Below are 19,735 nucleotides of genomic sequence, written 5' to 3' on the forward strand. Positions count from 1 at the left end.
CTATACAGTAATTAGTTCATGGATGGAAAAGTGACCCAAGCTAGGTCAATGGGCATCAGCCTCAGGACATCTCATAAAATTACTGGGAAAGGGAAGTCCTCTTTCTGTTGGAGTTACTCAACTGGAAGAAGTCTCCTGAAGCTGCCAGTAATCATCTTACCATCATGTGGAAAAGCATCCCTAAGAATGAACAGAAGAAAGCAGAGTCAAGAGATGGAGAAGGGACAAGTTTCTGGGTGGAGAGCCATGCCTGAAGCCAGTGTTGCCCCTTAGTTTTCTAGTTCCATGAGCTAATAAATGTGCCTTTTTCTTAAGCCAGTCTGACTTGAGTTTCTGTCATTTGCAACTGAGAAGAGTCTTGGTTTCTAATGAAATGTTTACTGTCATTAAATTAAGTCATCCACTTGAGTAACTTTATATACACAGAATGTGTTCAGAGCTGTAACCAGGCAATAGGAATCCAGAGAAGACGTTGAGAGTCATTCCAACTGAAAACTGAGAGAATCACAGGCTTTATTACAGACATAGTATTGGGGCTGAGCCTTTAAGGATCAATAAGTGGGGTTACACCCAGGGGTACAACATGAATGAGCTAGAGCACAACCTATGAACCCAGACAAAAAACAGACACTGATTTATGTGAGATGGAAAAAAGAAGAAAAATAGAGAGATATAAGGCCACATAAAACAAAAATCTGATACTATAAATTTAACTTACTTGGAGATATTTTAGTAGGCATAATACATACTCAAAATAACCTGTCTAATAAATATATTAAGTTATTATAATCTATTGTGCCAACTCAATGTAATTTATCATCCCTTTCAAAAAATACCAATGCTTGGAACTTCCCTGGTGGCGCAATGGTTAAGAATTTGCCTGCCAATGCAGGGGACACAGGTTCGATCCCTGGTCTGGGAAGATCACACATGACGCAGAGCAACTAAGCCCGTGCGCCCCAACTACTGAGCCTGCGCTCTACAGCCCACGAGCCACAACTACTGAGCCTGCGTGCCACAACTACTGAAGCCCACGCACCTAAAGCCTGTGCTCCATATAAGAGAAGCCACTGCAATGAGAAGCCCACACACTGCAATGAAGATGAGCCCCTGCTCGCCGCAACTAGAGAAAGCCTACACACAGCGACAAAGACCCAACGCAGCCAAAAATAAATAAATAAAATAAATTAAAAAATAACCAAACCAAGGGCTTCCCGGGTGGCGCAGTGGTTGAGAGTCTGCCTGCTGATTCAGGGGAGGTGGGTTCGTGCCCCGGTCCGGGAGGATCCCACATGCCGTGGAGCGGCTGGGCCCGTGAGCCATGGCAGCTGAGCCTGAGCGTCCGGAGCCTGTGCTCCACAACGGGAGAGGCCACAACAGTGAGAGGCCCGCGTACCCGCAAAAACAAAAAACCAAACAAACCCAAACAAAACAAAACCAATGCTAGCCACCCTCCACACCCAGAATTCAGTCTGGAACGTCCCACTGATGAGATCTAGAGACTTTGGAATTAAAAGGCACCTTTGAGCTTAGCTTCTCCAACAACTTATTTTTTTTTCCAGCTGAAAAAAATGAGGCCTGGAGAACAAATGAGATTTGCCTACATCACATGTGAGAGTCACAATAAGAATCAGAACTGTGTTCTCAGACTTTTGCTTCACTGCTTTTCCCCTGCATCATACAGACTCTCATATAAATTCCTGGAAATAATCAGGCCCTGATCCTTAATCATTCTACATCTTAAGTCTCAACACCCAAAATATAAACAATACAAAGATTGCTTTTAGAGAATGACTAGGACTACCAGATAGGTAAGGGGTTACTTTTTAAAAACAATTTATTTATTATGATGATCTATTTGAGCAGAGAAACTATGTCTCTTTCATTACTGTTTCCCTAGCACCTAGCAAAATAAAGGTTTATTGTATATATGTTTATCGAACATCTAAATGTATAACATACTGAGCTAGCTTCTTTAGGACCATAAACAGTGAGTATTTACTACGGGCCTGGCACTTTTAAGAGCTCTGTGTGTATTAACACATTAAATCCTCACAGGAACCCTACATTATCCCTACCTCACAGACAGAGAAGCTGAGGCACAGAGAGGTTAAGCAACTTGCTTAAGACCACACAGAAAGTAAAAGATGGCAAAGCTGGGATTTTAAGAACTGATAAAGCACAGAGTCAGCCTTGAAGAAATTTAAGTTTTAGAATGGGAGGTAAGAGACACACATTTAAAAACAAACAAACAGGGGCTTCCCTGGTGGCGCAGTGGTTGACAGTCCGCCTGCCAATGCAGGGGACGCGGGTTCGTGCCCTGGTCCGGGAAGGTCCCACATGCTGCAGAGCAGCTGGGCCCGTGAGCCATGGCCACTGAGCCTGCGCGTCCAGAGCCTGTGCTCCACAACGGGAGAGGCCACAACAGTGAGAGGCCCGCGTACCGCAAAACAAAACAAAACAAACAAACAAAAAGCAATGATAATTTTATGAAAATACATTTGCATACAGTTTAGTGAATAAAGTGCTGAAGAATACATATATTAATAGTATGTTAACTTTTATATAAGAAGGAGATAAGAAAATATATCTGCTTGTCTTTAAAATATATCTGCTTATCTAAAAAAGAAACACAGGAAGGATATGCTGGAAAACAAGAAAGTTTAATATCTAAAAGGAGAGGGGAGAGTGAAGTGGGTGGGAATTGAGAGGAAGTGACACTTCTGAATATATTTTTTGTACAGTTTTGACTTTTAGTTTTTGAAAACATATTAATACTCTATATAGTTTTGAAAACATATTAATACTCTATATATTCAAAGATGAAATTAAATTAACATGGGGAGACAATAAATATATCATAAATTTTTTTATAGTTTGGTTTTATAGTAGTATAGGCAAAGCAAGGGAAACATTTCAGATGCATTACAGGACTAGGGAAATTAGGAAATGCAGTAATGTTGTTGGGAGACAGAGTTCTTACTATGAAAAAGAGATACAAATGTATAATGGGGAGAGGCAAGGAAGAACCTGTAAGAATGGACTGAAACTGGACTTATCAGTGTGAACTCATGATCTCTAAAATATGTATGTGAGCATATACATGGACACACACACACACACACACACACACACAGGTGCACGTATGTGTACTTGAATAATTTCCTAGGCCAACAGGGCCTAGAAGCAAAGATACCCCAAGCGATGAGCACACCTAGCATCCAGGTTTTGTCCTGTAATATCAAAAAGGAACCATGGCTCCTTGAAGAAAAGGTTCATTCTGGAGAGAAATATGGAAGGTACAAGATCTCGTTATGCCAGAAAATAAGGAAATATTCAAATAGTGGGGGCATGTCACACAGGAGTCAGCTTGAAGGACAATTTGAACAGCAAAATAATTAAGGACAGTAATGAATTACAAACCAATGGGGGAAAAAATAGAAACCCATGAGACCATATCAATAACAAACAGATAATAAAGAGATAAGGGGAGAAGGGAGAGCTCTTAATTATAAGTAGAATGCCGAGAGCTCACTGGTAAATGTGGAGCATGTACTGGGATTGAAACAAATCATCATTCAGCAACCATCACAGTAAAGACTGGTGCAGCAAGAATCATGAATAGTTGCTAAATCTAGGATGCTAAATCATGAGGAGCAGGATATTTGTATGGTCTTAAAATGTCTCCCCACAGAAAGCTCATTAGCAGCAAAGGAACAAAATCATAACTATACAGTGAGAAATCAGACAACACATCACCAATAAGGGACAAATGGACATCGTGTGCCTCTAGATATGGTACCCTGTGCAGGATACAACATCACTTACAAGAATGCATAACCTGATTTTAATCATGAGAAAACAACAGACAACACTCAAATGAGGAATACTCTACCTTTATAAAGGGGGAAGGGGCTTGTATTTCTCAAAAATGTCAAAATCATAAAAGACAAAGAAAAGCTAAGGAACTCTTCCAGATTAAAAGAGACTAAAACAAACAAAAAAACAAAACAAAGCAAATATAGATTAAAAGAGACAAAGTACGTGACAACTAAATACAATTCGCAATCATGTACTGGCTCCAACATTAGAGGAAAAAGTTGGATATGAAGGACATTATCAGATCAATTGACAAAACTGGAATGTGGACAACAGATTAAATAAAGTATGGTATCAATGTTAAATTTATTGCAGTTGATAATTTGTGTGGTTATAGAAGGGAATATCCATATTCTTAGGAGATACATATTGAAATATTTAGGAGTACAGGGCTATAATGCTTACATTTTACTCTCAAAAAATAGTCCCAGGGACTTCCCTGGTGGTCCAGTGGTTAAGACGCCACACTTCCAGTGCGGGAGGGCATGGGTTCTATCCGTGGTTGGGGAACTGAAGATCCCGCATGCCACACGGTATGGCCAAAAAAAAAAAAAAAAAAAGTCCCAATAATAGTAATAACTTGTGTGTGTGTGTCTATGGGGGAGGTGGAGAGGAAGGGATAGGAAGAGGGAAAGAGAACATATTTGCAAGCACAAATGATGAAGCAAATGCAGTGAAATGCTAATAGATGTATCTGCATAAAAGCTATATGAATGTTGTTTGTACTTTTTTTGCAACTTTTTTCTAAGTTTGCTATTACTTCCAAAACAAAAAACACTGTAACACAAGCTAGAAAGTGCCATAAAGTGCTACAGACAAGATGAGGGAGAGGAGCTGCTGACGAAAGGTTCTGAAAAGCTTTCTTGGAGAATGCAGTGTTTTTAATGGGCATGGGAGAGCAGGGTAACTTCCCTGAAGCATCCTATTCCTTACCGTGGGGTACGCAAGAGGTGACTCTGATGACTATACAATGGCTATCAGCTCTCCCTGGCCAGGAAGCAATGTGTGCTGCTGCCAACCGATCCTAAGATATTTCTCGAGAAGAGGGTGAAGAGGCAGCAAGCAGCCCAAGACCCAAAGAATACTGTCCCAAGAGCTGGCACTGGTGTATATGCTAGGCGGGTACTACCCTGGAAACAGTATCTCCCGACCCACTCTGAGCTTTGACTGAGGACAGCTCAGGCATCACTACCAAAGACCAAGGTTCAGGCCATGGACTCTCTCATTTCCACAAGCTAAGTGGTCATTATCTGAGTTACTGGGCTCTGGGAAATGGCAAACTCCAGCTACCTAAAGGCAGGGGCCACATCCCATCATCTCAGAATCACTCAGAGCCCTGAGAACAGTGAGCCCTCAATAGAGCACTAGCCCATTGGTATCATGATGGCTGATGAGTGCTGCCAACTTTAACTGACCAATGCTATGGCCTAACTTAAGCTTTCAGACAAGCAAAGCATTCCAAATGGAAACAGGTGAGGATGGCAGATGTGTTGGGGGGCTGGGGGTAAGGGGGTGCAGTGTGAGTTTAGCACACTAACCTGCGAGACCAAGAGGGAGACAGGAGGTATGGAACTCAGAATATACCTTCGGTTTTGGTGACATCCTTACCAGGAATTTACAACCTTACATTCTTTATCCACTAAATATATATGTAAAAAATTGAAAATCAGCAAGAAGGAAAACTTACCCTAGTAAGCTTCTCTGGTTTGGAGGAGACATGCAGCTGGGAAAATACCTCTGTTATCTCTTTGGTAAAGTCTTCATCCCCTAGAAAAACAAGTCCCACATAAAACACTGCAGAAAGACTGGTGAGGATCATTGCAGGGAGAGAGAAGAGGAATGATAGTAGCAGCTGTAGCAGTAAAAACAGCAGAAGCAAATTATATGAGCAAGGTGCTTTAGTGCTTACAGAATCCTTTTATGTATATTTTACTGATGAATTCTTCCAATAGGCTTCTAAAAAAAATGCGTCATTATCCCATTTTCGAGATGAAGAAACTAGGGCTTGAAGAGGTTAATTTATATCCCCAAATCTCATAACAAATAAGGAGTCAAACCTTGGGCTTCCCACCCCCAGTCCACAGCCTATGCTCTTTGGATTACATCCTAGAAGTATGAATGGAAAAGTGATGAAAGCAGAGTACTAAGTGGGTAAGAGGCATGTGCTTCCAAAGAAATGGAATTTAAGCTGGGACATAAAAAACAAGTACAAGTTAGCCAGGAGAATGGAAGAGCTTCAGGCAGAGAAAACAAGTACAAAGATCCAGAGGTGAAAGAAAGCGTGGCAAGAAGTTTAACATGGTTGGGAGTGTCCTAATGGAAGAAAGAGAAGAGGGGTAGAATGAAGCTAGGAAAGTAAGCAGGATCCAGGTAATAAAGGGCATCATAAACCATGGTGAAGAATTCAAACTTTTATTAAGAGAATGAGGAGCTGCTGAATAGTCTTATACAGAGACAGGTAAGTCCAATTAAAATTTTAGAAAGATCACTTTAGCTCCTGGTGGGAATGAAATAAAAAGAGAAACATGAAGGGAGGCAGGAAGCCTGAGGCAATATTCCAGGATCCAGATAAGAATAAGGGTAGGTAATAAGAAAGGATGAGGATTCCAGAATGTTGCAAGGATAGTAAGGAAGCTTTGGAATAAGCTTGATGAGCGATGATGTGGAACATGGAATACTTAATACCTGAGAAACATGCAAACAGGTGAGTCAAGATCAAAAACAATCAACACATCCAAACAAATGACAGGAAATGGCTCTTTTCCTCTCTATTCATCTAAATCCTATCCAATCTCCTCTTTGAAGCCCAGCCCAAGTTTTCTCTCCACCAAAGACTACAGAGAGAAATCCTGTACACAGAAATCTCTTAGCACTTACAATCTATGTGAGTATTTCTTAGACACCAGTTCATGGTTACCAAGGCAAATTACTACTGCTTCATACATGCTTTCTCCCCAGAATCCTTAGGAAAAAAAATCTGTCTTGGTTCTTCTCTCTCCATCTGCTCTTCTGTCCTCTCTTGGCATTCAAGGCAGAGAATTCAAAGGGTTTAGTGATCCCAGGTATAACATAGTTTGGGAAAAGCCGATCTCACTAAATGATACAACTGTGACCTATATAACTCATGTAAACAACTCCTAAATCATATTCTACTAAAAACCTGACTCTCAGGAAGGCATTTTGCTTTCCCAGTTAAGCTCTAAATTATGTGAGACAAGGGATGGATCTGAATCCAAGTGGGATGCAAGCACCTCAAAGGGTTCACAAAAAATTGAGTGCAGGAGGAAAAAAATGCAACTTTTACTTGTAGTCATTTATCTCATTCTTCAAGAAGTACTTTTTTAGGATGTACTTTAGAATGTAAATAATATATTACTATGGTAGTATATGTGTATAATTTATACACATTCAAATATACACATATTGGGTCTAAGTGCTCAAAAACCTTTTACTGCTAAGCATTGATCAAAAAATGTTTGCATTTGCAACATGTATAGACCTGGAGGGTATTATGCTTAGAGAAATAAGTCAGATAGAGAAAGACAAAAACTATGTTATCACTTATATGTGGAACCTAAAAAACAAAACAAATTAATATTTTAAAAAATAATAAGGTAAAATAAAATACAGGGGGAAAAAATGGAGATCCTTGTCGTGTACTCCCCAGAGACTTGAGCATAAAAAGCAGTTACTGCATTAGAATAAAGCATGTTAAGGATGGAAGGGAGACAGGGTTAGTGCTTTGGAGGGACTCAGCAGAGAGGCTGGCACCTCAAGCAGGAAGTCTCCTAAAAAAGTGAAGGCATTGAGTATATAAGATAGAGGGACAAGGGCTAAGGATGCTGATAGAAACTGAAGATGATCAACATCACCAGAACTAGGTTCTGTGGTTTTCTCTCCCCTCTGCTACCACTTTTTTAAAAAAAACTTCATTGAGATATAATTAAATACCAAGGTCAGTGTTGCATTCTCAACCAAAATCACTGCGGAGGGCCACTGGGAAGGGTGGCATGCAGCACTCCAGTGCTATCTTTGCAGAATCCTGATCTCAGGCGAACAGGGAATAAAAATATTATAGACACAAATCCATCTGTTTAGAAATTCCCTTAGAGTCCTCTGAATGGTATTTAAAGATCAGGATTTCTGATCACTATGTGAAGCCAGATGTCAACTAAATTAAACAAATCCTATTAGGCACTATGTACAAATAACCTTAATTAAGTTCATAAATAACCAGGGATTGTCACACCAGGGCTTAGTTAAGAACAATGGAGCAACTTAAGCAAATCAAAATTAATTTATAGGTTTCCTGCTAAGTGAGACTTTGAAAATGCAGATCTTTATTTATTTACTTATGCCATCCTAATAATGAAAATAATAGCCACCATTTGTTGAGTGTTTACTATGAGCCACACATTAAACATAATATTTCATTTAGTCCTTATAACAAACTGAGAGGAATTAGCTACCTCTACTCACAGTTGAGGAACCAGACACTCAGGGTTAAGTAATTTCACAAAGTTGCATGGCTTAATAAATGGCAGATCTTGATTTAGAACTCAGGTCTAACTCCAAAACCCATCCTTTTATCCACCATGCTTATTGCCTTCTCAATACCTCAAGACAGCTTTAAAAACTCATATTCAAAGACCATTTCATATCAGGACTCTTTTACATAGAGTAAGATACCATTTAGCAAGATATTACATAACCAGACAATTGGTTTCAGAAGATGTGGTATATATACACAGAAGGGACTACCACTCAGCCATAAAAAGAATGAAATATTGCCATTTGCACCAACATGGATGGACCTAGAGATTATCATACTAAGTGAAGTCAGAGAGGCAAACACAAATACTGTATGACAGCACTTTTATGTGGAATCTTAAAAAAAATAGTACAAATGAATCTATATACAAAACAGAAACAGACTCACAGACACAGAAAACAAACTTATGGTTACCAAAGGGGAAAGGGGAAGGGGGGATAAATTAGGAATATGGGATTAACAGATACAAACTAGTATACATAAAACAGATAAGCAACAAGGATTTACTGTATAGCACAGGGAATTATATTCAATATCTTGTAATAACGTATAATGGAAAACAATCTGAAAAATATATGTATATAATTGAATTACTTTGCTATACACCTGAAACTAACACAATACTGTGAATCAACTACACTTCAATTTTAAAAAAAAGAGTTAATGTAATTGGAGAGATTTATTTCAAGGACAATCACTGCATATAAACACACTACATCCCTCCCACTCAGATGCTGGATTTCCATGTTACCTTTCTTCTCTTCCTCCTCTTCCTCACAGAACTCTGCTAGGGAAAATGCTTCTTTGAGTTGCTCCAATTCACATTTTAGAGTCTCCAATTCTTCTCCACTTAGAGAATTAAGAATAGATTTCACCTGAATTGATATAAAATAGTAAGTGGGAGTATGAGAGAAAAAGAAAAACATTCTCAAATGAAGAGGCTATGGATCATATTAAAATTAAAAGTATGAGTTCACAAGCTCTTCCTCAAGAACCTTAATACAAGAGGCAGGTCATCAAAGAAAGGTACGGAGAATTGTGCTTCCAAAAATAATATAAGCCAGAAATGTCTGGAAATTATTAGTGCTTAACAACAGCTTAGAAATTAGGAGGAAATGGAATAGTCTTGAATCAATTAAATGCTAACAGGTAACTGTATCCGAACTGGCAGCTTAAGCCAAAGAAACTTATAAAAAGAAAAAAAAAAGAACAAGATGAAGGAAAAATAATAGATATGCTATTAAGACCTCTTTGTTAACCTGTCCTTTTTTTTTTTTTTTTTTTGCGGTACGCGGGCCTCTCACTGGCGTGGCCTCTCCCGTTGCGGAGCACAGGCTCTCAGCGACCATGGCTCACAGGCCCAGCCGCTCTGCGGCATGTGGGATCTTCCCGGACCGGGGCACGAATATGTGTCCCCTGCATCATCAGGCGGACTCCCATCCACTGCGCCACCAGGGAAGCCCAATCTGTCCATTTTTGTTTAAATTTAGAGAAACAACACTTGACTCATTCTATTTCTAGCAATTAGTTCAAAAATTAGTTTTTTTGTTTATTTTGGTACAGTATTTTCAGAGAGTCTCAAGCCTCTACCTGACATACATTTCATCCTCCAACTGCACAAAAGGAAAAGAAACTATGCAGTGTGCTTCTGCTTAAAGACTACTCCAGTTGAAATTTTTGGTTTGGAATTACCTTTATTTCACTTTCTCGGGAGAGCATCTCCAGAGCTTCTAGATGTGAAAGGCCTTGAAATTCATCAAAGAGTAGCCCATAATGAGTTTTCTTGTCCGTTTCCATGGTAACCTCATTGGTGGTCCATAGCTCTTCTTTCTCCTTCGCCTCTCTTAAAACCTGAAAGAGATCAAGGCATTACACTGCAACAAGTAACAAGAGCTTAAGGGTGAGTTCTGAAAGTCAAGGGAAGCAAACTGAGACGGGTAACACTGCCCTTTCATTCTTGGAATTGTGATTCAAATCGGATAGGCTCAGGAGCTGCAGGGAAAATATAATCACATAATTTGCTCCTAGACAGGGTAAATAACACCCCAGGAACCAGGTGTTTCTCTGACAGTGGTTTAACCATTAATCTAATAACAACCCTGAAAGGGCTTGGCATCTTATATTGCACTGACAAGAGGCTCCTGTAGAAAGGAAAGAGGAGGAAAAAAAAAAGAACTGGGCATTTTTCTAAGCATTAGAGCTGTGCATCCCCTTACCAAAAACAAAACAAAACAAAACAAAACAAAAAACACTGAAAAGTCCTCAAAAGGAAATAATAAGAAGGTCCCAAGTTACCAAAGGCAAAAATACAGATCAAAATACAGACAGGAATGCAAACAGTACCTGAGACAGTGTGGAAGTCCGGTTCATCAGACCCTTGGTTCTTTTAAATCCAGGATCCCCTTCTGCTATTACATCCATTGTCTTTTTCCCAATGAATTCTAAGGCATCCAAACCCCCACTGATAACACTCTTTCCCTAGGAAACACACGCAACCTCATTACAATAATACTGAAAAAAGACACCTGCATGTTTTCATTTCATAAAATAGTGGCTAACAATAGCAACCACTGGCAAGAACAAGGAGCAACTAAAACAATCATACAGTGCCTGTGGAAATGTAAAGCAGTATACCCACTTTGGAATATTATTTGTCAGTATCTACTATAGCTGAACATGTGAATATCCTATGACCCAGCAACTCCACGCATGGTTAAATATTCAAAAAAGTGTGTAGAGCTTCATCAAAAGTCATACAAGAACACCCATAGCAGTACTATTATAAAACCTAAAAGCTGGAAACTACCCCAATACTTACCAACCCTGGAATGAGTAAATGTTACATAGTCACTCGATGGAATACAACAAAGAAAATGGAATACACCACACAAACTATACCGTGGATAAATTATATAAACATAATGAGTGAAAGAAACTAGATACACTAGAGTACATTCTGTATGATTCTGTTCATATAGCAGGGAAAATTAATCTATGATGGCAGAAGACTGGATTGTGGTTATCTTAGATGGCAAGAGGGGGAGGCACAGAAGACTGGGAGACAGCACAGGGGAGACATCTGATATACCACCCTGCTGTTTCTTAGTCTGAATGTGCTCATGTCGTGAAAATTAAAACTGAACACTTATGATTTCACTCGTCTGTATACAGATTATACTTCAATAAAAAGTTAAAATTAAGGGCTTCCCTGGTGGTGCAGTGGTTGGGAGTCCGTCTGCCGATGCAGGGGACGCAGGTTCGTGCCCCGGTCCGGGAGGATCCCACATGCCGCAGAGCGGCTGGGCCCGTGAGCCATGGCCACTGGGCCTGCGCGTCCGGAGCTGTGCTCCGCAACGGGAGAGGCCACGGCAGTGAGAGGCCCGTGTACCGCAAAAAAAAAAAAAAAAAAAAAAAATACACAAAAAAGTTAAAATAAAAAAGTACTAGCTATCTATCCTCATGTAGGAAAGATATTAAGCTTCCTATTTAATCCTTTCAAAAATGTTTCTAATCATCTATAGTTTTATAAGTATTTATCATAAACATCTCATTTTCCCTTTGCCTAAAAGATATAATTATGACAAAAATATTTTTGTAAAGCAGAGATGTTTTTCTAGGGCCACCAAACTAAGAATTCTTAGTCCATAAAATATTAGGTACATTGCCTATTACTCCGCGTTTCCTGCTCCCTCTTTTACTTCTTTTAAGTTTTCAAGTTAGCTCTCACTCTACCCTAAGATCAAAGTGAATGATCTTCAGCAATTTGAATTCCCATAAGAGGAATCAGTCCCCATGACTTTTCAAGGAAAAGAAAAAGAGACAAAAACCCGTTATAATCATGGAAGGAAGCAGGCCACCTTGCAATTTTTACTCACTGTGCTCTGAACAGCAGTAGAGATGGTAGAGAATACCCCAAATGGCCCACTCATTGGAGAGGAGTTTTCATTCTCTTTGGCATTTGTGTCTCCTATAGTGGGGAAGGGATGTGTAAATATGAAGAGACAGTCCGTAAATAGTTTTGCTTTATTAGCATCTATATGAATTTTTAAAAATTAGACTTTATTTCCAACACACAAGGCCTTAGTACTTTTTGTTTTATTATTTTAAACCATTTGCCTATTTTAAAATAAAAGTTAAGGCAGTTTTTCATTTTCATTTCAAAAACAAAATCCAGTCTTTTGAACAACCTATGACATATATAACAGACTATATACTGTGTGATTCCATTCATATGATCTTCTGCACGGGTAAAACCACAGGGTCAGAAAACAGATCAGTGGTTGCCAAGAGCTAAGAATAGGTGGAGGGGAGTGACTACAAAGGGGCATGAGGGGATTTTTTTTTGGGGGGGGAGGAATGAAAATATTCTCAAGTCTTGTCTATACAAATATAAGAAATATTCTATATCTGTATAATCACAATGGACTGTGATTACATAGCATAAACAGGACAGTATGTTTGTTAAAATATGTAAAACTATATACAGTTGGCCCTCTGTTCTATGGATGCTGAACCCATGAATACTCATTTTACATAAAGAACTTGAGCATCTGAGGATTTTGGTATCCATGGGGGGGCTCCGGGAACCAATCCCCCCATGGATATCAAGGGATCATTGTATCTAAAAAGAGTGAACTTCACGTAAATTATAACTCAATAAATGTGACTTTTTAAAAATCCAGTCTACTTTAAACTTTATCCTGGAAAATTATGCTTCTTCACAGGATTCAGACATGCATTACAAAGATTTGTTTAAAATCTGTTCTATTTTATTAACACTAAAATCTCTTACAGGAGATCAACAAATAATCTATTGTAGGGAGGACTTCTGCTTCCAACTATGATGGATTATCTGGTGTCAGACTTGCCCTTCTACCATAGCATCTAGAAAACTGGACAAATATAAGAAACAATTATCTCCAGACATTGGACTACAGACCGTACTGTACTATGGTTCAGGAGAGAAGAGAAACAAATGATGAGAACTCTATGATTGGCTTGCTTTCCAGACCACAGCACGGGGGGGGAAACCCAAGCAGAGCATGGCAGTCTTATTAAGTAGAAGAGACAGAGACTGGAATCTAGGAAAGCTGAAGCACCTGGAATTTGCAGGTCAGAGTACAAGCATACCTCATACCTTGTGCATGAAGCACAAGCACTTTATTGTGCTCTGCAGATATTGCTTTTTTTTTTTTTTTTTTTTTTTTTTACAAACTGAAGGTTTGTGCAATCCTCCGCTGTCAGATAATGGTTAGTATTTTTCAGCAGTGAGGTATTTTTTAATTAAGGTATGTACATTATTCTTTTTGACATAATGCTACTGTACGTTTAATAGCCTACAATATAGTATAAATTTTTATATGCACTGGAAAACCCAAAAAAGAATTTGTGAGACTCGTTTTTTGCGATATTCACTTTATTGCAGTGGTCTGAAACTGAATCCACAATATCTCCAAGGTATGCCTGTACTGGAGAGGAGGGAGATACAGAGGTAAAGAGTTCCAACTATCTACACAGGAGTGCCCTTGAGTCTTTGGCTGAATACTAAGCTGTTCCTGCACTGGAAAATTCCACGATACTGGGCAAAGAACTGCCATGGAGCTGTAAACTAAACAATGCCCAAAGCTCATGCTAGGCTGAAAGACATTTGACTTCCAACCAATCAAGTAGAGAGACCTAGTTAAACACCTGGAAATTAGGTAGAGATCTCAGAAGGGTCAGAGACTTGGTAGTTGATCTAGACTAGCACTTAACAATAACTGCTACTCTAGAAATCACCCTCAAGAAGTTTAAAATCGAGACCAAAAGATCAATCTAAGCTACAAATATCTTAACTGCCTTCTAAACAAAACTCACACCCTTTAAAGGACTACAAAATCCACTCAGCAAGGTAACATTTCTAATGTGCAGCATCCAATCAATGAAATGAAAATGTTATCTCTAAGCAAGAAAAAAAATGGTCAATAGAAACAGATTCAAATGACAGAGATGACAGTCAGGGACACTAAAATATATACATGAGGAGGTGAGAAATGGAAGACAAAAAAAGAAACAAATGGAATTTTTAGAGTTGAAAAATATATCTAAAATTTAAAAGTCACTGAATGGACTTAACAGCATTAGACACAGCAGAAGAAAAGATCAGTAAACCTAAAGCCACAACAAAAACTATCTAAACCAAAGCACAGAGAAAAAAGGCTTAAAAAAATGAACCATGGAACAGCACCAAAACTAACACATTAAAACATTTTTTCATGCCACAGTAGATTCAAATTCAGCTAACTCTTACTGGGCTCTTACTCAATTGTGCCAAGCACAAAGCAAGGCAATTTTTACAATCTACATTCATGGCTTTACTTATTTAATGTTTGTAACAGTCCTCTGCAATATAAAATATCACCCAATTTCATAGATGAGGAAAGTAAAGAGACACCTGAGTGGTTAAAGCCAAAGATTCCAAATCCCATTTCTCATCAGCCCCATGATGCCCTGAATATCAGACAGTCAAAAACATCTACTGAAAAAAATGAGCTTAACTATTCCATTTCAGTTTATAATTCTAGGCCTTAATGTTTCCATATACTGACCTGTTGCATACTGGACTTCAGATGAAATTTCACTGGGACTAGGGATTCCAAGGGAAGTCTCTGCCTTCTCAATGACATTTGAAATACCTTGTCCTAATGAGAAAAAAATAACATTTTTATATTTGAATTTATTTGCTACTAGTCACCAAAACTGAAGAAACAAGCTGAAAATTAAAACCACAGATTTTAAAATTCATTACAACCAGAAGACATGTTATTTTGACCATATATAACTCATCTTTGGGAGTGTATCCTTACTAAAGGAAAAAAAAATTGATTCATTATCACCAGTGAATAGTTTTATATTAATTCCTAAATGTCAACCTTCTAATGAAATACGTTACCAATTCTAGTGGCAGTATAAATCAGCCCATCATCACTAATGTATCTTCAAACTATAAAGCCTTTGAGTAATCATGGAAGAAGAATGATTAACAAAGTCGTTTTGAACACACATCTGTAGCAAAATGCACACAAAAATGAATAAAATGACTGATGACCTTACCTACTGTGGCTACTGTAGCTGAGGCTGAGGAGAGCAAGGACTTGCCCCAACTTCCCCAATAGCCCCATCCGGTCTGGGGTACATCTTTGGAAACAGTCTCCTATTCTTCCCAGTAGCCAGAAAAACAAAGGCAAAGAAAAATGGAAAAATTAGAGGAAAATAAGAGTGTATATACAAGGTAGCTAATTATTGGCCAAAAGTATGGGTGAACAGATACATATTAGTTGGCTCAAAAAGTGTATTGCTTGGCTGACAGATGTATGTTACCTTCAATGTAAGCACCACATAGCAAAGGCAACCACTCATAAAAGCATTTATAGAACTGAGAAAATTGTTTTATGGTTATAAAAAGAAAGAAATAGGTGCAATCCCAATTTGGTACTGATTCCGTATTCCTTTTAACCCTAATACTTTTTAATCTCAATGTTTTAATAGATACTTTACTTTGCCTGCAGCCTGTGATGTCTGAACAGGGAGAACGTCTGAAGTCTCAAGGTCACTGGAAGGTTTGGACTCTGGTCTTTTCCGAGTAGAAGCTACAGGTTCTGATTTACTCTCTGACTTGGCACTTTGGTCAACTGACTCAAAATTCTTGGTTGGCTCACAGTTCTCATCTTCAAGGATGGAAGTTGCTTCAGTTATCACTTCAGTCTCAATATCATCTTTATCTGACATGATTAGATCATTGCCTGGTAAAATAAAAGCCCCCCAACCCCAAAAAATGAATTATATAAGCTTGTTTTTGGTAAAAGTTACTTGAATAAACTTTTTGAGATTATCGAGTCACATGCAGGTGTAAGAAATAGTACAGAGAGATCTAATATACCCTTCACCTAGTTTCCCCCAAGGGAACAATTTTGTAACTATAGCATATCACAACCAGGATGCTGATAAGATACAATCCCCCAACATTACTCAGATTTCACCAGTTTTACATGCACTCATTTGTGTGTGTGTAATTAGTTCTATGAAATTTTATCACATGCACAGATTCATGTGATACAGAATAGGATTACCACAGTCAGGATACAGAATAATTCAGTTACAAGGATCCCTTGTGTTATCTATTTTTAGCCATGTCCCACCCTCCTCCTAACCCACAGCAACCACTGATATTCTCCATCTCTATAATTCTGTCATTTCAACATGTTATATAAATGCAATCACACAGTATGTAACCTATTGAGATTTACTTTTTTCACTCAGCATAAGTCCCTCAAGATTCATCCAAGTTGTTGTACCACTAGTTTCTCCCTTTTTATTGCTGAGTAGTGTTCTTTGGTATGGATGTATCTCAGTTGTTTCACCATTTACCTGTTGAAGGATGTCTGGGCTGTTTCCAGTTTAGGGCTATTACGAATAAAATGGCTATGAACATTTATATACAGGTTTTTATGGGAATATAAGCTTTCATTTCCCTGGAATAAATGACCAGAGTGCAATCGATAGTACTTGCTTAATTTTATGAGAAGCTGCCATACTCTCTTCCAAAGTAGCCGTACCATTTTACATTCCCACCAGCAATGTATGAGTAATCAAGTTTCTCTTCATTCTCACCAGCATCTGGCAGTGTTATTTTTCATGTGAACCATTCTGATATAGGTGCACTATGACAGCTTAATATGGCTTTAAGCTTTAAGCTGCATTTCTCTAATGGCTAATGATATTGAACACCTTTTCATGTGTTTATTTGCCATCTGTATATCCTCTTCAGTGAAACAGCTATTTTTATCTTTTGCTCATTTTCTAATTGGATTTTTTTTTTTTACTGTTAAGTTTTGTTGTGTTTTGTTTTGTTTGCGGTACGCGGGCCTCTCACTGTTGTGGCCTCTCCCGTTGCGGAGCACAGGCTCCGGACGCGCAGGCTCAGCGGCCATGGCTCACGGGCCCAGCCACTCCGCGGCATGTGGGATCCTCCCGGACCGAGGCACGAACCCGTGTCCCCTGCATCGGCAGGCGGACTCTCAACCACTGCGCCACCAGGGAAGCCCTACTGTTAAGTTTTGAGAGCTCTTTTTATATTCTAGATTCAAGTCCTTTGTCAGATATGTGGTTTGTAAACATTTTATCCCAGTTTGTAGCTTATCTTTTCATCCTCTTCATAGAGCTTTTCACAGAGCAAAAGTTTTTAATTTCAATTTATCAACTTTTCCTTTTTTGACATTTAAAAAAAATCTTATTACTCATTAATCATTCCTACCTCAATTTTTCAGAGAGAAGATTATGAAATGTAAGCTACCAGAATAAGATTTACATCAGACTAGCTTTTGAACAGCAATGTTAACAAATTCAATTCCTTCCAGAAGTACAGCTCTTTGACAATTAAAGTCAAGATATTATTGGTGTTTTTATAAGGAGGAGATGCTGGTTTCCAGGATAACCAAGTATTACCAGGGGAGAAATAAACATATCCCACACATACATAGACACACACATACACCCAGACCTCGGTATGTATAAGCACATGTTTTTACCAATATACACTAACCACAAAATTAGACCCAATCCATCAATGCCATCAAAACATTTCTAACATACTAAAAAAGAGACATACTAACAACTAAGGCAGGCTGGAAGTAGCACTATAACTGAGGTACACACAAAATGTTAAAAGAACAGAGAGCAAGGAAAAGTATGCTAGGATCAGGAAATAACACTCATGAACTTTAAATACTTGAAAAAAGCATAAAATAGTGATCACAAACTGGGATTTTGAGTCCCAAATCCAGCCTACAGATTTTTTTGTTTGACCTGCACAGTGCTTAAACTTTTTTCTATACTAATTGGTAACATTTAAAAATCAGAGTTTGTTTACAAATAGAAATTTCTAACTTCCATTGTAAAACTGAAAGATCTGGCGACACTGGGCCCACATTCGACTTGTTAATAACTAGCTCATGCCAAATATTTGCTGGGGATCTTTTAGACAGGGTAGAGTAGTGCTCTCTAGTTCCCCATAATCTCCACCCAAATTCACTTGACTCGTTTATGTTACCTGATTAGCCCCTGTAGGCATCTGAACTTGTAATACCTACCTTAAAGGGCACTTAGGATTCTGACAGATGAAGATGCCAATGAGAGAATTCAAGGGTGTGTAAACAACACAGGGGAAATCTCAAAGGTCTGAGGTATGACAGCGTGGAATACAGACAGATACCAGGAGTAGTTAATACGGCAAAGAGAATGATGGGGAGGCGTAAGGCTAGAAAGGTAGATTTATATAACATCCTGGATCCTAGACCATATGGTATATGATATACATACGTTTCCGAAACACATAGAAAAAAACAATCTAGATACAACTATCCATAAACATAAAAACCAACTGTGAAACACTCATTCATTTACTTGCAAACATTTTTTTTGACTACCTGTTGCATGCCAAGCTCTGGAGACTGAGAACTAATTTAAGACACTATTTCTGCCCTACTTACTCCAGAGGCCAAATAGGAAAGGCTACACAGTGCTTGCACAAAGTTCCATCGATGTTTCGTGTAGCTGAAACATTGATGGAATATTTTTTTGCTCTCCTTATGCTGTCTCCAAGTTACAACACACGGTAATATGCATGTAACATACACATTATATACTATATATAATACGTAGTTAGGCTGACACTCTTCCAACTCTGTACTTGAGTGACTGTGAGAAGTCAGTTCACCTCTCTGCGTCTCCGTTTCTTCATCTGTAAAACGAGGAGAGTACTACCTACTTGCCAGGATTCCTGGAAAGACGAAACGACCCGGTGGATGTGAGGGGTTCGGAACGGAGCCTGGCACGTAACCCCTCACGGGTAAAAGCTGCTGTTAGTACCTGGTGGTTGTCTGGAGGGAGCATTACTATTTTCACTAATATAACGATTTGTCTCGAGATGTACAAAATCCGTTCTCCCTTCTTCCTAATTGCAAGAACAGGTGCCAAACCGGAGTTCTGGTGTAAACCTGTGCTCCTAAGTTCTCCGACGCTGACAACGACGAGAATTCCTCACGCAAGCGGAGCGCTTCAATAACCAGAGCACTTCCGCAGCCTCAGCGTCCACCGCGAGGCGCCCGCCCCCCAGCCCCAGGCCGCTTCCTCCCCTTCCGCGGCGACCCCGAGACCCCGCACCCGGCCTGCCTCCTCCCAGAAAGCCCCGTACCCAGCCCGCCGCCATCCGCACCGCCACCACAGCCGCAGAGAAGCCACTCCCTACTGCCCCGGAAGTCCTCCTTC

General features: G+C 39.1%; 1 protein-coding gene across 1 annotated transcript in view; it reads right to left on the minus strand.

Moving 5' to 3' along the window:
• FAM114A2 (family with sequence similarity 114 member A2) overlaps positions 1 to 19,709 on the minus strand; it is a 38,235-nt gene extending 18,526 nt beyond the window's left edge. The window contains exons 1-9 of the mRNA XM_082651781.1: positions 19,662 to 19,709; positions 15,968 to 16,212; positions 15,524 to 15,623; positions 15,019 to 15,111; positions 12,307 to 12,398; positions 10,775 to 10,909; positions 10,124 to 10,282; positions 9,183 to 9,306; positions 5,567 to 5,646 (exon numbers count right to left, since the gene is read on the minus strand). Of these exons, the coding sequence (XP_082507907.1) occupies positions 5,567 to 5,646; positions 9,183 to 9,306; positions 10,124 to 10,282; positions 10,775 to 10,909; positions 12,307 to 12,398; positions 15,019 to 15,111; positions 15,524 to 15,623; positions 15,968 to 16,198 (1,014 nt within the window). The 5' untranslated portion in view covers positions 16,199 to 16,212; positions 19,662 to 19,709. The remainder of the gene's footprint in view (positions 1 to 5,566; positions 5,647 to 9,182; positions 9,307 to 10,123; positions 10,283 to 10,774; positions 10,910 to 12,306; positions 12,399 to 15,018; positions 15,112 to 15,523; positions 15,624 to 15,967; positions 16,213 to 19,661) is intronic.
• Positions 19,710 to 19,735: the final 26 nt, after the last annotated feature.

This window comes from Grampus griseus (assembly GCF_964374135.1).
Source record: "Grampus griseus genome assembly, chromosome: 3".
NCBI classification, from domain to species: domain Eukaryota; kingdom Metazoa; phylum Chordata; class Mammalia; order Artiodactyla; family Delphinidae; genus Grampus; species Grampus griseus.